This window comes from Cyprinus carpio, chromosome A10 (assembly GCF_018340385.1).
Source record: "Cyprinus carpio isolate SPL01 chromosome A10, ASM1834038v1, whole genome shotgun sequence".
In the NCBI taxonomy this organism is placed as follows: domain Eukaryota; kingdom Metazoa; phylum Chordata; class Actinopteri; order Cypriniformes; family Cyprinidae; genus Cyprinus; species Cyprinus carpio.
In genome coordinates this window covers 20,566,043-20,582,755 of record NC_056581.1, presented here as the reverse complement: position 1 = coordinate 20,582,755, position 16,713 = coordinate 20,566,043, and the positions used below count along the sequence as shown (strand labels likewise).

At 30.0% G+C, this 16,713-nt stretch overlaps 1 protein-coding gene across 1 annotated transcript in view; it reads left to right on the top strand.

Annotated features, from left to right (window-relative positions):
• The window catches only part of LOC109097469 (PDZ and LIM domain protein 5-like), a 77,518-nt gene that overhangs the window by 36,392 nt on the left and 24,413 nt on the right, over positions 1 to 16,713 (top strand). Inside the window, 3 exon segments of the mRNA XM_042765705.1 lie at positions 7,884 to 7,917; positions 9,708 to 9,742; positions 9,744 to 10,229. Of these exon segments, the coding sequence (XP_042621639.1) occupies positions 7,884 to 7,917; positions 9,708 to 9,742; positions 9,744 to 10,229 (555 nt within the window).

The window sequence follows — 16,713 nt, the reverse complement described above, 5'->3', positions numbered from 1 at the left end:
AGCAGAAGAGAAGAAGGTTTGTCTGCTCTGTGTATAGCAGTCTGATCATCAGACATCCTTTTCCACTGACAGAAACCCAGTCTAGAACCTCTCCATGCATTTCCACTGTTGAAAAGGCAGTTATGGTCCGGCGGAGTGGTTTCTGGCCCTCAAATCAGTGGAAATGTGGCTCCAACATTAAAACCAACATATGTGCAAAAGTGTATCGCCAGTGAAGCAAGATGACCTGTGTTATTACTGATCTGACACAGTCATAATATTATATGTGTGGACCATAAATGTAATGGATTAAAATACATTTATTTTATTTTATTTTATTTTATTTTATTTTATTTTTAAATTCAATTTTAAATTTGTTTAATTTCAATATTTATTTTATTTTATTTATTTTATTTTATTTTATTTTATTTTATTGTATTTTATTTTTTTATTTTAATTTTATTTTTTATTTTTTTTTTTATTTTATTTTATTTTTTATTTATTTTTATTTTTTTTAATTTAATTTAATTTAATTTAATTTAATTTATCATTGTTTACAAGTTAGTTTTTTTTATATTATTTGAATATTATTTTATTACGTTATTATTATTGTTGTCTTTATTTTTATACATATTTTAGTATTTAATTTAGAATAAATTATGTTTGGGAAAACGTAACCGTTGTATTAGACTTTTTTTAATGCTTGGAAAAAGATTAAAAGCACATTTAGTGTATCCCTAACTCTTAAAAATGCTTGTATAGAATTGACACTTGAATTTGTGAGATTCAAATAAAACACAAGAAAGTTAATTATTAAACCTTAAAAAAAAACAAAATTACCTTTTAGACCTTTCTGACACACACAATCACATCTGAAAACACTCTTAAGAGAATCGTTTTAATTTAACAGTTTTTTATCCTTAAATTGTGGTTTTTAGACCTGAACACACTCTTATTCTCTCTCCAATCTACTGCGAGTCCTGCTTTCAAATAAACCACATCCCCATACACCCACCCCCCTACAATCTATCCAAAGCTACTGCGAGTCCTGCTTTCCATTATTCCAGCGCTCCAGACTCCCTTCAGATGAATGTCATGCTGCTGGAGTGACGGCTCAATCTTATTAACCCTTCAAGTCAACATGAAACACATTTGCAGTCTTGCACAACGTGACTTTTTCAGTGAAACGGGAGTAAAAACATGTAGGATGCAGTTGATTTTAGTTCTGAAATGGTTAAAAGTGTCAGAATGATGAGCGATGCACTGATGAATCGCTCAAAATTAGATCAGGAATATGTGTTGAAGTGTATTATCGTGTTTGTTCAGGAACGGCAGATTTAGAGAAGCACAGAAAATATCAGTTTTAAAATGAAATATGGTCCACACTCCTGAAGTCTTCTGCTTTAACTCTCCATAAGTGTGAACTTTATAATCGTTTATAATTAACACAAGCTAACATATCACTTTAATAACCTGTTTTTATGAGGTGACCCTCCTGCTTTGGCAGGAACATTCATTCTCCAGCTAAAGGCTTGAAACTGATCCGTGCGCTCCAGCGTTATGGCGTAGAATAATTCAGGAAGCATAAGTGTTGATTTGTGCTGGTACACTCCAGTCTGTTTGTGAGCTGAAGTCATCACAATAAGCGTCCTACGTTGTGTTCTCTATTTTTGGCACGTCAGGAGGCTCTTAAACTCTAAAGTGCAGATTCTTCTTCTTCTGAAAACAGCAGGAACGCGGCGGCTCAAATCTCTGAGTCTGAGCTGAAACGCAGATAATGCGGCTCTCTCAGCTGCTGCTTGGCTCACAGCTTATTCTGGAAAGCTCCACATGAAGCGATATATGATGTTTCCATCTCGTAGCTGTTCATGTCTCTGTTGAGCTGACGCTCGGCTGGTTTCATCAGGTGTTTGCTGCTCGTCTCTCTCATCTCATGTATGATGCTGTTTTTCCCTTTTCCACAAACTCTTTCTGCTCATGTCTGAGCCTCACAGAATCACTTCTGACCAGATTAGCTTTAAACATTAATTTAAATATTATTTTTAATACCCATTAATCTACAAAGTTAGCTATGAACAAAAACAGTTATTTATCTACATGCTTTATCAATTAAAAAAAACATTTATAATATCTACGCTTTTTTATTTTTAATTTTATTTTTAATAGCTACTAATAAAAAACGATGCTCTGTCATGACAACATCAAAATTTTACTGATCCAAGTTTTTTTCTTTTTTTTTTTTGCTTTTTATATTTGTATGCTATTTATTATTTTTAACTCTCTACTGTTTACAAAAACCATTACAACATAAATTATTTTGAATCGCCAGTTTTTTTTTCCTTTTTTTTTCTTTTAATAAGTATTATTATTATTATTGATTTATTTTGCTATTTAATAGCTTAACTGAAACAACATGTCTGTCATGAGCCAACATCCAAAATTTCCTACATGATCCAAGTATTGTTATTTTGCTTTTTAAGTTTATGAGCTTGTTTGCTATTTGAATTATTTTCCTATTGATAACAAAACAATGACCTATTAATGACAACATCAAAATATTAAATGAAAATTATTTTATTATTATTATTTAAATAAGCTAATTAAAACACAATGATTTCCTAGGTGATGGACTCAAAATTTTTTTTTAAACTTTATAATTAATTTGGTCTATTTTTTTATTTTTTCAATTATTGTATATTATTTCTTATGAATTGTTTTATTTTGCTTTTAGTTTTTTGTTTTTATTTAATTTATCTTATTATTTTTTAAACAAGTATTGTTTTATTTTGCTTTTAGTTTTTTGTTTTTATTTAATTTATCTTATTATTTTTTAAAAATTATTTTTTGCCTATTAGCTAGCGTAAACCACAAACAAACACTGATGCTCTTATTGCAATGGGGACAAACATCAAAATTAAAACTGATAAATGATGAAAAAGTCCCCATCAAAAAATCAAAATACTTAAAAAAAGATTAACCAAACTGTTACAGTGTGGGACATGTATTTGTCTTGCTTTTATTGTGTATCAGAAAAGCTGGCAATAAAACAGAACAGTTGGTGTGTTTATATATTTTATGAGTCTTGGTAGTAAAAATGGAGTCAGGGGTGCAAAGAAGGTATGGAACCCCCAACCACAATCAGTCCTGGAAGTGCACTTTTACAGATTCTTTCTGGTCAAAAGGGAACAAACTGAAAAAACACGGGTGGCAAAAGGACATAGACTCTGTCAACTCACAGGCTTCAAGACGCTTCATCAAATAACAAATCTCTTGAAATATCATTCCTTATTTAATACCTCTCCATCAGACAATCAATGCTCTTAAAATGAAACATCTTGAAATGTAATATTGGTTTGTACTACTTGTCCTTCAGCCCTGCGTGGTTTGGACTGTGAAAGGAAAAGGTTCAGAGTTTTAGAAGCACAGTTTCAGTGTGTCAGAGGATGGAAACGCAGGTATTTGCCATCAGAGTTTTAGAAGCACAGTAACAGCTCACAGTCCTGCTGTGTCCCGGCTGATTTTATTCATCTTCCTCCTCAGGTTCGTTCTGCCCGTGGCTCGCCGTCTGCCTGATGTTATCAGACATCTGTTTGTCTTAAATAATGTTAAATGAACAAACTCGAATCCCTAAATAAGCTCAAGGGTCTCATGTTCGAACTGCAAACCTTATCTCATTTTATTTATTGGAGCTGTAAACTTTATTTTATTTTATGTATTAAATGTAATGTTTTTTTTTTGTTTTGTTTTTTTTTGTATTTTAGATTTTTTACCATTTCAATTTTAAATGTTTAAATGTTCAATTAATATATATTTTTTTTATTTTTATATTGTATTTTACTTTTTTAGAAAAAAAAAAATAAAAAAAAAATTCTTAAAAATACAGTAAATTACAATTTAAGTATTTTTTTTGATATATTCACAATTTTACACTTTATTTTGTAAGTTTAGTTTGTTTGTGTTTTACGATTTTATTTTTATCTTTTTATTTTTGGATATATTTATTTTATTTATTTTAATTTTATTTTTCGTTGTAGGGTTAGGGGTTGTAAAGAAGGTCTGTCAATTATCCTCCTCATATAAAGCAATGTAAAAACAAAAACAAATAAATTTTTGGTTTGCATTCCACATTGTGAAATGCAATATTATTATTTTCTTTATGTATACATTACATCATTCTTCAGTAATCATAATTATCTTAACAATACATAATTCCATATTTATACATTAATTTAAAATTACCTTAACAATTAAATAATTATGCTTAACCATCAAACCAAATGAATTAAATTATGAAGTGTGTGTGTGTGTGTGAGTGACTGATACGGTGCAGAAAACAAGTCTCAGTTTCATGTCATGCGTCTGATGTGTGTGTGTGTGTGAGTGACTGATACGGTGCAGAAAACAAGTCTCAGTTTCATGTCATGCGTCTGACTGTTGATTTTGGCTCATGTGGAGTTTTGTTCCGCCTCGTGCATTTTTCCCAGCGTGTCCCGTCAGTGTCACACCCCTGGAGCATCCTGTTAGCTTTTGTTGTTTGTGTTTGTCATTGTTGAAACAGTTTCTCCTGCCCCAGCTAATCATACAGAAGCAGTCATTATTTTTGCTGTTTGGTAACGTTAGTGTTGCAGAAATAACAGATGAAGCACCTACTTTCTCTAACAGGATATGAATGCTAATGTAATTCATGTAGTAAATTACAGTCACCCTGCAGCATCGTTATTAGATCAGAACGGCACATATTTTTGAAAAGGAAGCAATTGTTAGTTTCACTTGAAGAGCATCTGCTTATGGTCATGTTGTGTGTTTTGTCGCAGTGTTGAGGGCTGTTGGCACATGGCTGCCCACTGCTCCGTGTGTGTGTGTGTGTGTGTGTTCACTTGGATGGTTGAAATCTTCTTGTAACTTTCACTTTTTCACTTTCAGACCCTCTTAGCTTTTGTTGTGTGGTTCATTTCATGCTAAAATCTCAGTTTATTATGTAATTATTCAGGATGTTATTATGTTATCACTATAAGTTTCTAAAGTAGTCTTTGTATTTTATTGAAGGCAATATATTTAGTGTTTCACAACCCTTTGCACTCTCTGGAGCACTGTTTTACTTATTTTATTTTATTATTCTATTATATTTATTTGTTTGCTTGTTTTTTGTATTACACTGGGTCATTCTTTAAAGACAGGATCTGCAGGTTGAACTGGGCTGCTTCCAAACTGTCTGCTTCCTCTTCACTGCTTTTATTTTAGTTTTTGTTTTTTTTTATTTTCATCATCTTGTCTTATTTATTTTGCTTTATTTTATATTATTGTCTTTTTTCATTTCATTTCGTTTTTTTATTTTTTTATTATTTTTCTTTATTTAATTTTATTTTTAGTTTTTTATATATTTGTTTTGTATTTCATGTATTTTTCATTTTACTTGATTATATAGTTTTTATTTTATGGATTTTTTTTGTTTTGTTTTCTTTTTATTTATGTATTTATTTTTTACTTTTTTTTTTTTTTTAGTAATTTCATTTTATTTTAGATTTTTATTATTTTTTATTTTATATATTATTCTATTTGTGTGAACCAGGATCTTTCTTCAAAATATAGCGGCCCAGGTCAACCTGCAGATTCTTCTACACTGTCTGCCTTTTTTAACATTTTATTTTTTTATTTTGTGTATTTTTTTTATTTTAATTTTATTTAATTGTATTTTATTTTAATAATTAATTAATTAATTAATTTTATTTTTTATTTTATATTTATTTATTTAAATTTATTTAAATTTTTATTTTATATTATTTATTTATTTAATTTTATTTATTTATTATTTATTTATTTATTTTATTTTACAATTATCTTCCATTCCAACATGATTTTTTCAATGCTAATTATTTTCTGTGCTGCCAACGTTGTGCCCCAGATGCTTAGTTTGAGTTTGCATTTACATGAACAGGATAATTCTTTACAGATAGGATCTGTAGGTCGACCTGAGCCTTTTCCACACTGTCTGCTTCCTCTCCGCTGCTTCTATTGTTCACTTTTGTGCCCTTGAGTGTTGATTTTTGCTCTTTGTCTGAGTGCCTTCAACTTCCTCCTGCAAGTGCTTTCTTTGTGTTGCCAGTGCTCCACCTTTGTCCCTATTATGAGCGGGACCGGCCGGCACAAAAAAACAGCCTTGCAGAAACGCTCGGCCTTCCTAATATGGAAGTGAGTGAGGACACAGATCCGCCGAGTCACAGCAGTTTTGTAGGAAGTGTTGCCTGTTTGTCGCCGGCTCGAGGATGGAGGTTATTTACAAGGAATGTGGAGGTCGTGACGGATGTTATGCTGATTAATGAGGTCAAATGAAGCCGTCTAGACGGAGTGACGAGAATCAGCTGATAAATGAGAATGAAAGTATGTCTGTGGGTTCGTGAAAAGCAAAACATCTCCAAATGCACTTTGACCGGAGGTTTGTTGACACAGTCATATTTCAGACTGCGTTCACATCACAATGGTGGGAAAACGGCTGAGGTTTAATTCATCACACGCCTGCATTTGTCTATTTAGCTTTTTAATGTACATTTATTTAGCATTTTTTTTATCAAATATTTCTGTTAAAGCAACTTATTTTTTGTCAGTCTGATCAAATTCTCTTCTAACTGTCTTCTGCTCACTAAGGCTGCATTTATTTGATTAAAAATACAGTAAAAATAGCTAAAATGTGAAATATTTTTACAATTTAAAATAACTGTTTTCTATGTGAATAAATTGTAAACTGTAATTTATTTCTGTGATGTGCAGCTGTATTTTCAGCATCATTACTCCAGTCTTCAGTGTCACATGATCTTCAGAAATCATTCTAATATGATGATCTGCTGCTCAAGAAACATTTCTGATTATTATCAATGTTGAAATCAGATGAGCAGCACAATATTTTAGTGCAAACAGTGATGAATTTTATTTTTCAGGATTCACAGATGAACAGAAAGCTCAAAAGAACAGCATTTATTTGAAACAAAAATCTTTTGTAACATTATAAATGTCTCTACTGACACTTTTGATCAATTTAATGCATCCTTGATGAATAAAAGTATTAATTTCTTTATTTTTATTATTTACATGTGCATTTTCATGTTAATTTGGCAGATTCTTTTATCCAAAATTCTAATTTTATCCACTAATTTACATCTTAAATCTACAAATTGTGTGTTTTTGAGGTTAGTGCAATGAATTGCACATGCATGTTTGTTTACATTTCTTTTATTTAGCTGATACTCTTATCAGTTTCTCAATTGTAAGTCGCCTTGGATAAAATAGTCTTTTCTAGCAGTCAGAAGATTGTCTCTTTTAATGGAAATGTGCCTTGTTTTGTGATTTCTCCAATTCGTTTTTTCTCAACTCTGATGTAAACTAGATCCCAAACGTGGATCTGATCCTTCACCGTCATAAGAGAGCTAAACATGCGTGTTTTAGTCTCCTCAGAGCCTCCAAACCTCCCCGAGATTCATCTGGAAATCTCATATGTCTCCTCAGATACTACAGCATGTTTTTTGTCTCACCAGAGACTGAACTCGTTGTTTTATGGTGTGAAGACAGTTTGTGTGGTTATTCCTGCGCGGCCTTCAGCTCTTGGCAGCGGTGAACAGGGAATGCTGGGATTGAATGCCATAGTTTGCTCTCTGCTTTATTAATGGCCATGTAATGTAGCGTACAGTAGAAGGTGCAATTTGTTTGAGTGGCAGCCAGAATGGAGTCGTTATTCAAACTATATCACACACACACACACACACACACACACACACACACACACACACACACACAGGATCTGGACTTCTCTGTCAAACTTATGCTGTTATTTACATATTGACTTTTATTCATTCAGCAGATCATGGTTTTGCAATCATGAGGTCTTGTGTTAAACATCTGTTCTGTCTTTGCAGATCTTCCAGTGCCACTAAAACCAACACCCCCAAGGTACGAAAACTTCAAATAACATAATTATATGTAATGCGTGTCCTAACCAGGTGCACACTTGTTGATTATAGTATCAGGTAATTTGGCAGTAAAATGTGATTTAAAAAAAAGATAAAAAGTGTTTAAAAGTACAACAAAGTGCTAATAATCACCAAAAAAAAGTAGCTCATAATTAAGCCCTTTTTCATGGTTTTATGTTGTCATTTTTTATTTTATTAAATTTATTATTAATTATTATAAAAAAAAAAATTACTTCAATTATATTGTACCCTATAATTATAATGTAAATTAAAACAAACAAAAAATAAAAAAAAATATATCTGTTATATTGCAATTATATTGTATGTTTGTGTATATATATATTGCAAAGTTTGTGTGCTTGTGCTACATTTTTACCAAAAACAAAAAATCTCTATTAACGCCTTTTTAGTGCTATGTAGGCATAATGTGGCTGATGACAACAACAAAAAGTTGTTCTCCATTTTTTTTTTGTGTCAAAATATAAACTGGAATATGCACATTAAATAAGCTGACAGAATATGATTATATCCTAACCATTTATAACCTTTCACTAATAAAAAGATGTTTGTGACATTTAGTGTCAAAGCAGAAGCAAAATGCTGTTTGAAATGACAAAATCACAGCCATTAAGAGTCTATTTTAATATACGGCAACGCTTGGATCAATGAGATTTCACTGTGGGCGGGGCCTCCCGGTGCATTATGACAGAATATATAATGAGGCGACCAATCAAATGTCTCATCACACAGCACTCATCATGGCTGCTGAGATTTGTGTCTTTGCATCACACCTGGTTAGGACACGCATGCTGATGAAATGCCTGATCTGCTTCCCCTCATTACAGTCCAGTAGTAGGAGAATAATTCAATTTTACTGTCTCATTTATTATAGTTAACTAAAAAGAAAACCATAAATTAACTAAAATAAAATATTTAAAAAACCTTAAACCTATTTTAAGCTAGTTTTCATTTTCATTTAGTTTAACTGGATGTACTAAAGTAACAAAAACTGAAATAAAAATGAAAAACTATAGATAAAATAAAAACTTAACTAGACAAAAACAAAAAATGGCTGGCAACATGCACACAAAATAAAAAAAAAAAAATTAAAACATAAAAAACAAAAAAAAAAAAAATCAAACAAAACAACAAATAAAAACAAAATACAAAACAATATACACATACACACTAATATAAAAAACATACTAAATACAAATTATATATATATATTTTTAAATTTTATATTTATTTTATATTTTCTGTTTTAATATTAAATATTAAAGTCATTATTAATTTAAATTTATATAAAATTTAAATTTATTCATTTATTTAAATTTTAAATATAATAATAAAATTATAATAGAAAATTATAATATAATAATATAATAGCTATAATAAAAAAATAAGTTTAACATTATTATAATTTTATTTCAGTTAATGTTTATTGTATTTCAAGAAATGGGAACTAGTTTAAAAAAATACGTTTAACATTTTTATAATTTTATTTCAGTTAATGTTTATTGTATTTCAAGAAATGGAAATTTTCTTTTATGGCTTTAGTTAACTATAATAACCCTTATATGTAACTGTAATAACTCTTATAATGATGTGAATTAAATGAATCCTGTAATCAGTTAGTCAAGACTGTGTATGTTAAAGCACATGTGAAAGAGTGAAGTGAGCGAGCTTTAGGGCTGTAATGAGGGACTCCTGCATGTGTGTGCTGTGTGACGTGAGCATGTGTTGCATGTGTTTCATCACTTCCTGTAGGAGGAACCGCAGGAGATCATAAAGCCTGTGCCCATCAGCCAAACCACCAACCCAAACCACCACACCAGCTCCATACAACAATACATACAATAAGACGGCGCGGCCCTTTGGCGGGACCGCTAGCACCGTCAGATCAGTCAGTCCATCCCCGGTCGCTCCCAAAGCCTCCATCCCCTCCATCCCCTCCGCCTCCTCTGCGTTCACCCCAGCTGCTCCGTCCCAGCAGCCTCCTCAGCCTCCCTTCCCGCTGGGAGCCAACCGCGCTCTGTCCTCTCCGAGCTCCGCCCCCAAACCCACCTCCGGCCGCTCCCCCTTTGCTAACTCCTCCTCCACGTCCTCCTCTGGCTCCTCCTCCCCGGCGAGAGTGACGGCTCCGCCCCCGGCTCCTGTTCCCGCCGCTCCTCTTCCGTCCGTCTATAACACGCCCATCAACCTCTACTCCAATGAGAACGCGTGCGAGGTGGCCATGGGCCAGAGACGCGGCCTGCTGGAGGGCAAAGTCACCGTGGAACAGCACAACGGGTAGGTGGCCAATCAGCCTCTACTTCCTGTGCTTCATACTTCTGTTTCCTTCATGTTTTCTTCCTCACTGTTCTCAGAGGACTTGCTTTGATCTGTAATTCAGAAAGGGCTTTAATGCCGTGGTAAAGGAATATTCTGGGTTATTCTGTGAACAGGATTTGAGACACTTCTATTAACACAGAAAATTATCTCAAAGAATTGAGCGACAGAGCAGTGTTATAAATTATATAGATATGCTATAAAAATAAAAAATAATAAAAATTACTAAAACACACCGCAGTTACTAAAACATCAGCTATAATGAAAACAGAAAATACCAAAATCCAACTAGTTTTATTAAAATTTTGAATTAATTTTTATTTTAGTTTGAGTTATTTTAGTATCAGGTTAAACTAAATGTAAAAGAGAAATGTTACCCCCCGCTGTTTTATATATTTATATACTTTTATATATTTATATATTTCTATTATTTTATATATTATTTATTTAATTATATATATATATGTATGTATATGATGATATACAATATATTTAAATAGTTATTTATATGTGTGTGTTGTGGGTGTGGTGTGTGTAGTGTGTTGTGTATATATCTATAAAATAGATATAGAATATTGTATATATATATTATAATTATATTATATTATTTTGTATAACTATTATATACAAATTAGTTTTTTATATATATTTTAATTTTTTTTTTTTACTTTTACTTTTTTAATTCTTTAAAAATGTAGAATTTTTTTTTTTGCTTTTTTTTTTAACGTATTTTACAATTATTATTTGTATTTATTTTATCTATCTATTATAAAGCACATTAACTAACATTGCTACATAAAATACTGCATACTATTAGTTCAAAAGTCAGACATTAGGAATTGTTTAGAAATGTTATAAATGTAGTTTCTACATCACTAATGCCAGCAAACTGAATTGGAAATGTAAAGGTTTCCAGAACAGTTCCCTTGCCTTCTATTGGTCAGACAGACAAGTAAGCCCCGCCCCAAGCTCACATTATTGGATTTTAATTACAGAGTCTTGATTTGATATATTAGATTTGATAAATATCTTTAGCTTGAAAACCGTGGACATAGAATCCATGCATGTGATCCATCTGGGATTAAAATCAGGAATATAAATCTTGTGTTTTGGCGGATTTTAAAGGTGTTTTGGTAAAAGCACTTAAAAATCAATTAATTATTCGCAAATAAACACTCCAGTATTAATAATTATAAATGGTAAATAATGGATTATTATAGTGCTCGTCTCTTGAGTTTGCGCACATAAACAGTGCATTATGGATAATTACAGTTGAGTTTTAATTATTTTCTGTGGTAACCGAGGGCATGTCATAGAGTTGAAGCAGAGTATTCCCTCTGAAGTTGCGTTCGGAGGTTGTCAGAGAGGGAATCTCAGTCTGCGGGATGTTTTGAACAGCTCTCTGTGGGGAAGCTTGTGGGAAAATTGGGAGTCAATGTGAAAAGTGGTGGTTTTCCAAAACAACTGGTTGAGAAACAATAACTCATTTACAAAAGACACAGTGACGAATCTCATGCTTGACATGCAAAATACACCAATCTCATTCCCTACATTTACTACAAGTACAATTCTAGATACTTCTGTTTACTTTCTAAAAATATATATATTATTGTTTTCGTTGTAAAAAAAAATATTATTATTTATTTATTGTTACATTTATTATTATCTTTTGTAGTTTTATTTTAGATATTTTAAATAGTTTCTATAATTATTATTATTATTATTATTATTATTATTATTATTATTAATTTAATTTTCCATATATATATTATTTATTTTATTTTTTGTTTAGAATTAAATATTCAATTATTAAATTATTACATTTATTATCTTTTGTTTGTTTATTTGTTTAATGTAGACAAATGTAGTATTATTTATTACTAAATTTTTATTACATTTTCCAATATTTATTTTAGATATTTTAATTATTATTAATAATAGTAATAATAATAATAATAATAATAATTATTATTATTATTATTATTATTATTATTTAATTATCCATTGATTGTTTTTTTTTATAAATTTTGAATTCCTTACATGTATTTTTAACTTTTGTTATATGTTAGATATTATTATTATTATTATTATTATCTAAGGGTAATTTCATAGCATTTGTGCATTATAAATTCTCACAATTTTTTATTATTTTTATTTTACTCAGATTTTAATATTAACTAATTGTTGTATTATTATTCCATTATTATCTTTTGTTATTTAATTTAGAAATAAATTGTACATCTGTTTGTTGTATTTTTGATTATTTAGATTTAGAGATTAAGTTAATACATTTATAATTGTCTTTTGTTTATTTAGTTTAGATATTTTAAATAGTTTTGTATTATTATTATTATTATTATTATTATTATAATAATAATAAAAATAAAAAAACAAATCAATATATGATTTTTTTTTTTTTTTTTTTTTTTTTTGCATTATTAAGATTTAAATTTAAAATCTAGATTTAAAAGCACTTTTTATGCCTCTTCACCCTGTGGTCTTGTTTTCATAGACTGGTTTTATTTACTCATTCACTATAGTTTTGACATGGAAGTCAACAGCAGATCAAAGAAAGCTCGTAAAGCACTAATGAGTCTGTGTGAGAGCGAGCGTGTTCCCTCTCTTGTGGTTTCACTGATCTCAGTAAACACGTAAACGTGTGTCCCACATGACTCGGACTCACATGGACAAAACATTCTGCTTGAAATTCTGACCACAGGAGCAGAGAAACGAGCTCGTGTCACTCGTTCTGCGCAGGTTCAGATGGCTCCTGTTGAATGTCAACATGTATAATGCGCTGAGTTTTTAACGGCTTCGAGGTCTGATGTAAATCCTGGAGAATCTGTAGCAGATCAAAATATTTATTTGAAATACTGCCGCATGACGCTTACGTCATCTCTGCATTCGTGCTTGTTTTGTCCACGGCCTTCATAATATATTATTATGAGCTTCCTGGTTCCAGTGATAGTGAAGTCAACAGGAAAAGAGGAAGAACAGGTCGACAGAAGAGATCCCTGCAACACTGATGGATTATCCAGAGTCCTCTCTTTTAAAGCAGAAGTTCACCCAAAGTCACATGCTTTCATCATTTTAACCTTTATTTTGTTTCAAAAGCTGTGTGACTTTGGTGTAGAAACAATTTTCACTCAGAGATGGCTAGAAAAGTTCAAAATTACAAAGAAACAAAGTAACCCACTGAATCAAACAGGAAGACTGAAATAGTATTTACAATAAATTTTTCTTTTGTTGAATGAACGGAAGCAGAATTTCAAAAATTAAGCACAAAATTATTAGTAATTATTTTATTTTGATTTGCTTTTTATTTTTACAATTTAATGTAACATTTTTATGGCTTAATTGCTTATTAGTGAAGTCGATTTGCTTTTAGTTAATTTTTTTACAATTATTTATGTTTGTTTTATTTTACAAGTAATTTTTATGGCTTAATTGCTTATTAGTGATTTGTTTTTATTTTATATATTTCATTTTAATTTCATGTTTTTGATTTAATTACTTATTACGCGTTTTATTTTTATTTTGATTTCATAATTATTTTTCAGTTTTATGTTTGATTTAATTACTTAGTAGTGTTTTATTTTAATTTTTTATTTCTAAATTGTGTAATTATTTTAATTTTTAACTTAAATAAATAATTACTTATAATTAATAATTTTACATTACAATTATTAAATAATAAATTAAAAGTAAAATTTTTATTTATATAAATTTAATTTATATAATTAATTTACTTAATTTTAATTTTAAAATTAAATAAATTAACAATTATTTAAATTATTTTTTTTTTTTAATTTAGAATTTTACATTTTTATGATGTAATTGCTTTAGTAGCATTTGATTTGTTTTTATTTAAATTAAAAATATTTATTAGAAAACTCCATTCTTACCATCGGCTCATGATGAAGCCTTCCTTCGGCTCATGATGAAGCCGTGTGACGTGACGTCCGTGTTTCCGGCGTCTGACTGCTTCTCATTTACTGCGTCAGCCTCGGCAGGAATGTTTGTGAAATTCTCTGCAACCGTTTCCAGCTGCGTTTACTGACTCAAACAATTAGTATCCCGGGAGAAGCAGCCGGAGTGAGTTTTGACTCATGTTCTCACACAAATTAACGTCTTTGACTCCACTGATGGAGGGAAAGCGCCGTAGTTCTGTGTGCTGCATTCATGGACCTCTTTGATGGATCCGAAAACACTGGGAGTTTGTTTCCAAGCGTGTGTGTGTGTGTGTGTTTGCACTGATGAAGTCAAAGCATGTGTGTGTGTGAAGCCTGAAACTTGTGCAAACACATGAACGCAAAATATTATATTTTATTTATATTTTTTTCTAGTTTTCCAGTATAAATACTTAAACATCCTAAAAACAAGATGCATTTAGGTTTGAAGCAAAATTGTTTAAGATAAGACTTGTTTTCAATGTGTATTAATTGACTATTTTGTAATAAATATATAGGCCTATATTTTTTATTTTTTATTTATTTATTTAGGTTTTATTTTAAGTGACTTAACAATACATGTAATTTTTTTTTCACTTATTTTAATTAAATTATTTACAAGATGCTTTTATTCGAAATGACTTACATTTTTATTTTATTGTGTCATTAAAATTTTTTTCATTCAAAGTGACTTAAAAATAAATTTAAATGTAAATAATTTTTTATTTTATTTATTTAGATGCTTTTATTCAGTAACAAAAATAGATGTAGTATTTTTATTTTATTTTTAGTTGTTTAAAGTGACTTAAAAAATAGATGTAGTTTTTTATTTTATGTTTATTAATTTATCTGATGCATTTATTTAAAGTGACTTAAATAGTTTGTTTGTGTGTGGGGTGGTTTATTTTTATATATTAATATATATATTAGTATATATATATATATATATCTATATATTATATTATATATATATATATATAATATATATATTAGGGCTGGGTGCTGGGTTATATATATCATTTTTTTTTTTTTTTTTTTTTTTTTTTTAAGCTGATGATTTTATCCAGAGTAGCTTGCAAAAAATCAATACAACAAAGCAGCTTATCCTAGATATATTTACGTTTTCTGAAAATTCTTCTTATCTTTTACAGTTTTGCTTCTCAAGTCAATTTACTTAAAGGACGTTTGAAGAGGGCGAGTTAGTTTATCATACGCTAGTATTCATTAGTACTGGTATTAGTTTACTGTCAGCATGTTTGTTAAGGCGAGAAGACACATGAAGTCAGTTTAGTGTCACTGTGTGTGCTCTTGCGTCGGTGTGTTTGTGTGGTTTCTGTCAGAAGTGCATGTGTGTCAGCATCAGCACTAATTCTTAAACATAAACAGAAGCGCTTCAGGTGTCTCACTATCCTCCCGTCTCTCTCTCTCTCTACAGGAGGAGCCCATGACAAAGTTAGTGTACTAGATGCTGTAGAGTTCTGTCCTCATCACTAACCCAGCGAACACACTCACCATCCTCTCTTTCTGCAGCGCTCCTAAAGCTCTTTCCATTGTGTCAGAGGGCTTTGAGCATGTCAGCATGTGCTGCTGTCAGTCATCATGTGTCCGCGGTTATTCACGGCAGTCATCCGTATAAATAGCAGCAGTAACATTTACCTCCACACGTATTGTCACAGAGCCGAGGGACGAGACCAGAATGACCAGCGCAGGTCAGCTGGTTAAACACAAATGATGGTGTAGCCATCTAGTGGTGATAGTTGACATTGTCCAAACAAAAACTGATCTCAGCAATCTGGCCTCATTAAAATAAAACTAATTAAAATGTTTTAAAAAAGAATCTGTTTGAAAAGTTAAAAAAATATTTTAAAAAAAAATAAATAATAATATTTACAAAACCACATTTTGCAACAATTATTATTGTAATAAATAAACAAAAAAAAAAAAAAATTTTGTTACATTAAATAAAATAAACATTAACTGAAATAAAATGAAATATAATTAAAGCTTAAACTTATTTTAGTTCAGGTAGTTAGCAAGGAATCATTTCTCTTTTTATTTAGTTTAACTTGATGTACTAAAAAAATAAAAATAAAACTGAAATAAAAATAAAAAAAACTTAAGACTATAAAAACTAAACAAATTAAAATTTTACTAAGTATTAAAACATCAACAAATTAAAATGAAAACAGAAAATATAAATATAAAAATTATTCAAAATATTAATTGAAACAAAATAAACATTTAACTGAAATAAAATAAAATATTAAAAGCTTAAATGTATTTAAATTTCCGCTAATTAGCAAGGAAATATTTATTTTTCATTTAGTTGAACTTGATGTACTAAAATAAATAAAACTAAAACTGAAATAAAAATTAATAGAAACTGTGTAGACGCATTAAAAACAAACAAAAAATCTATAAAAAAAATAACAATGCAACAACAAAATACTAAAACTAACTAAAATTAAAATCGAAAACAAAAATATAAAAATAAA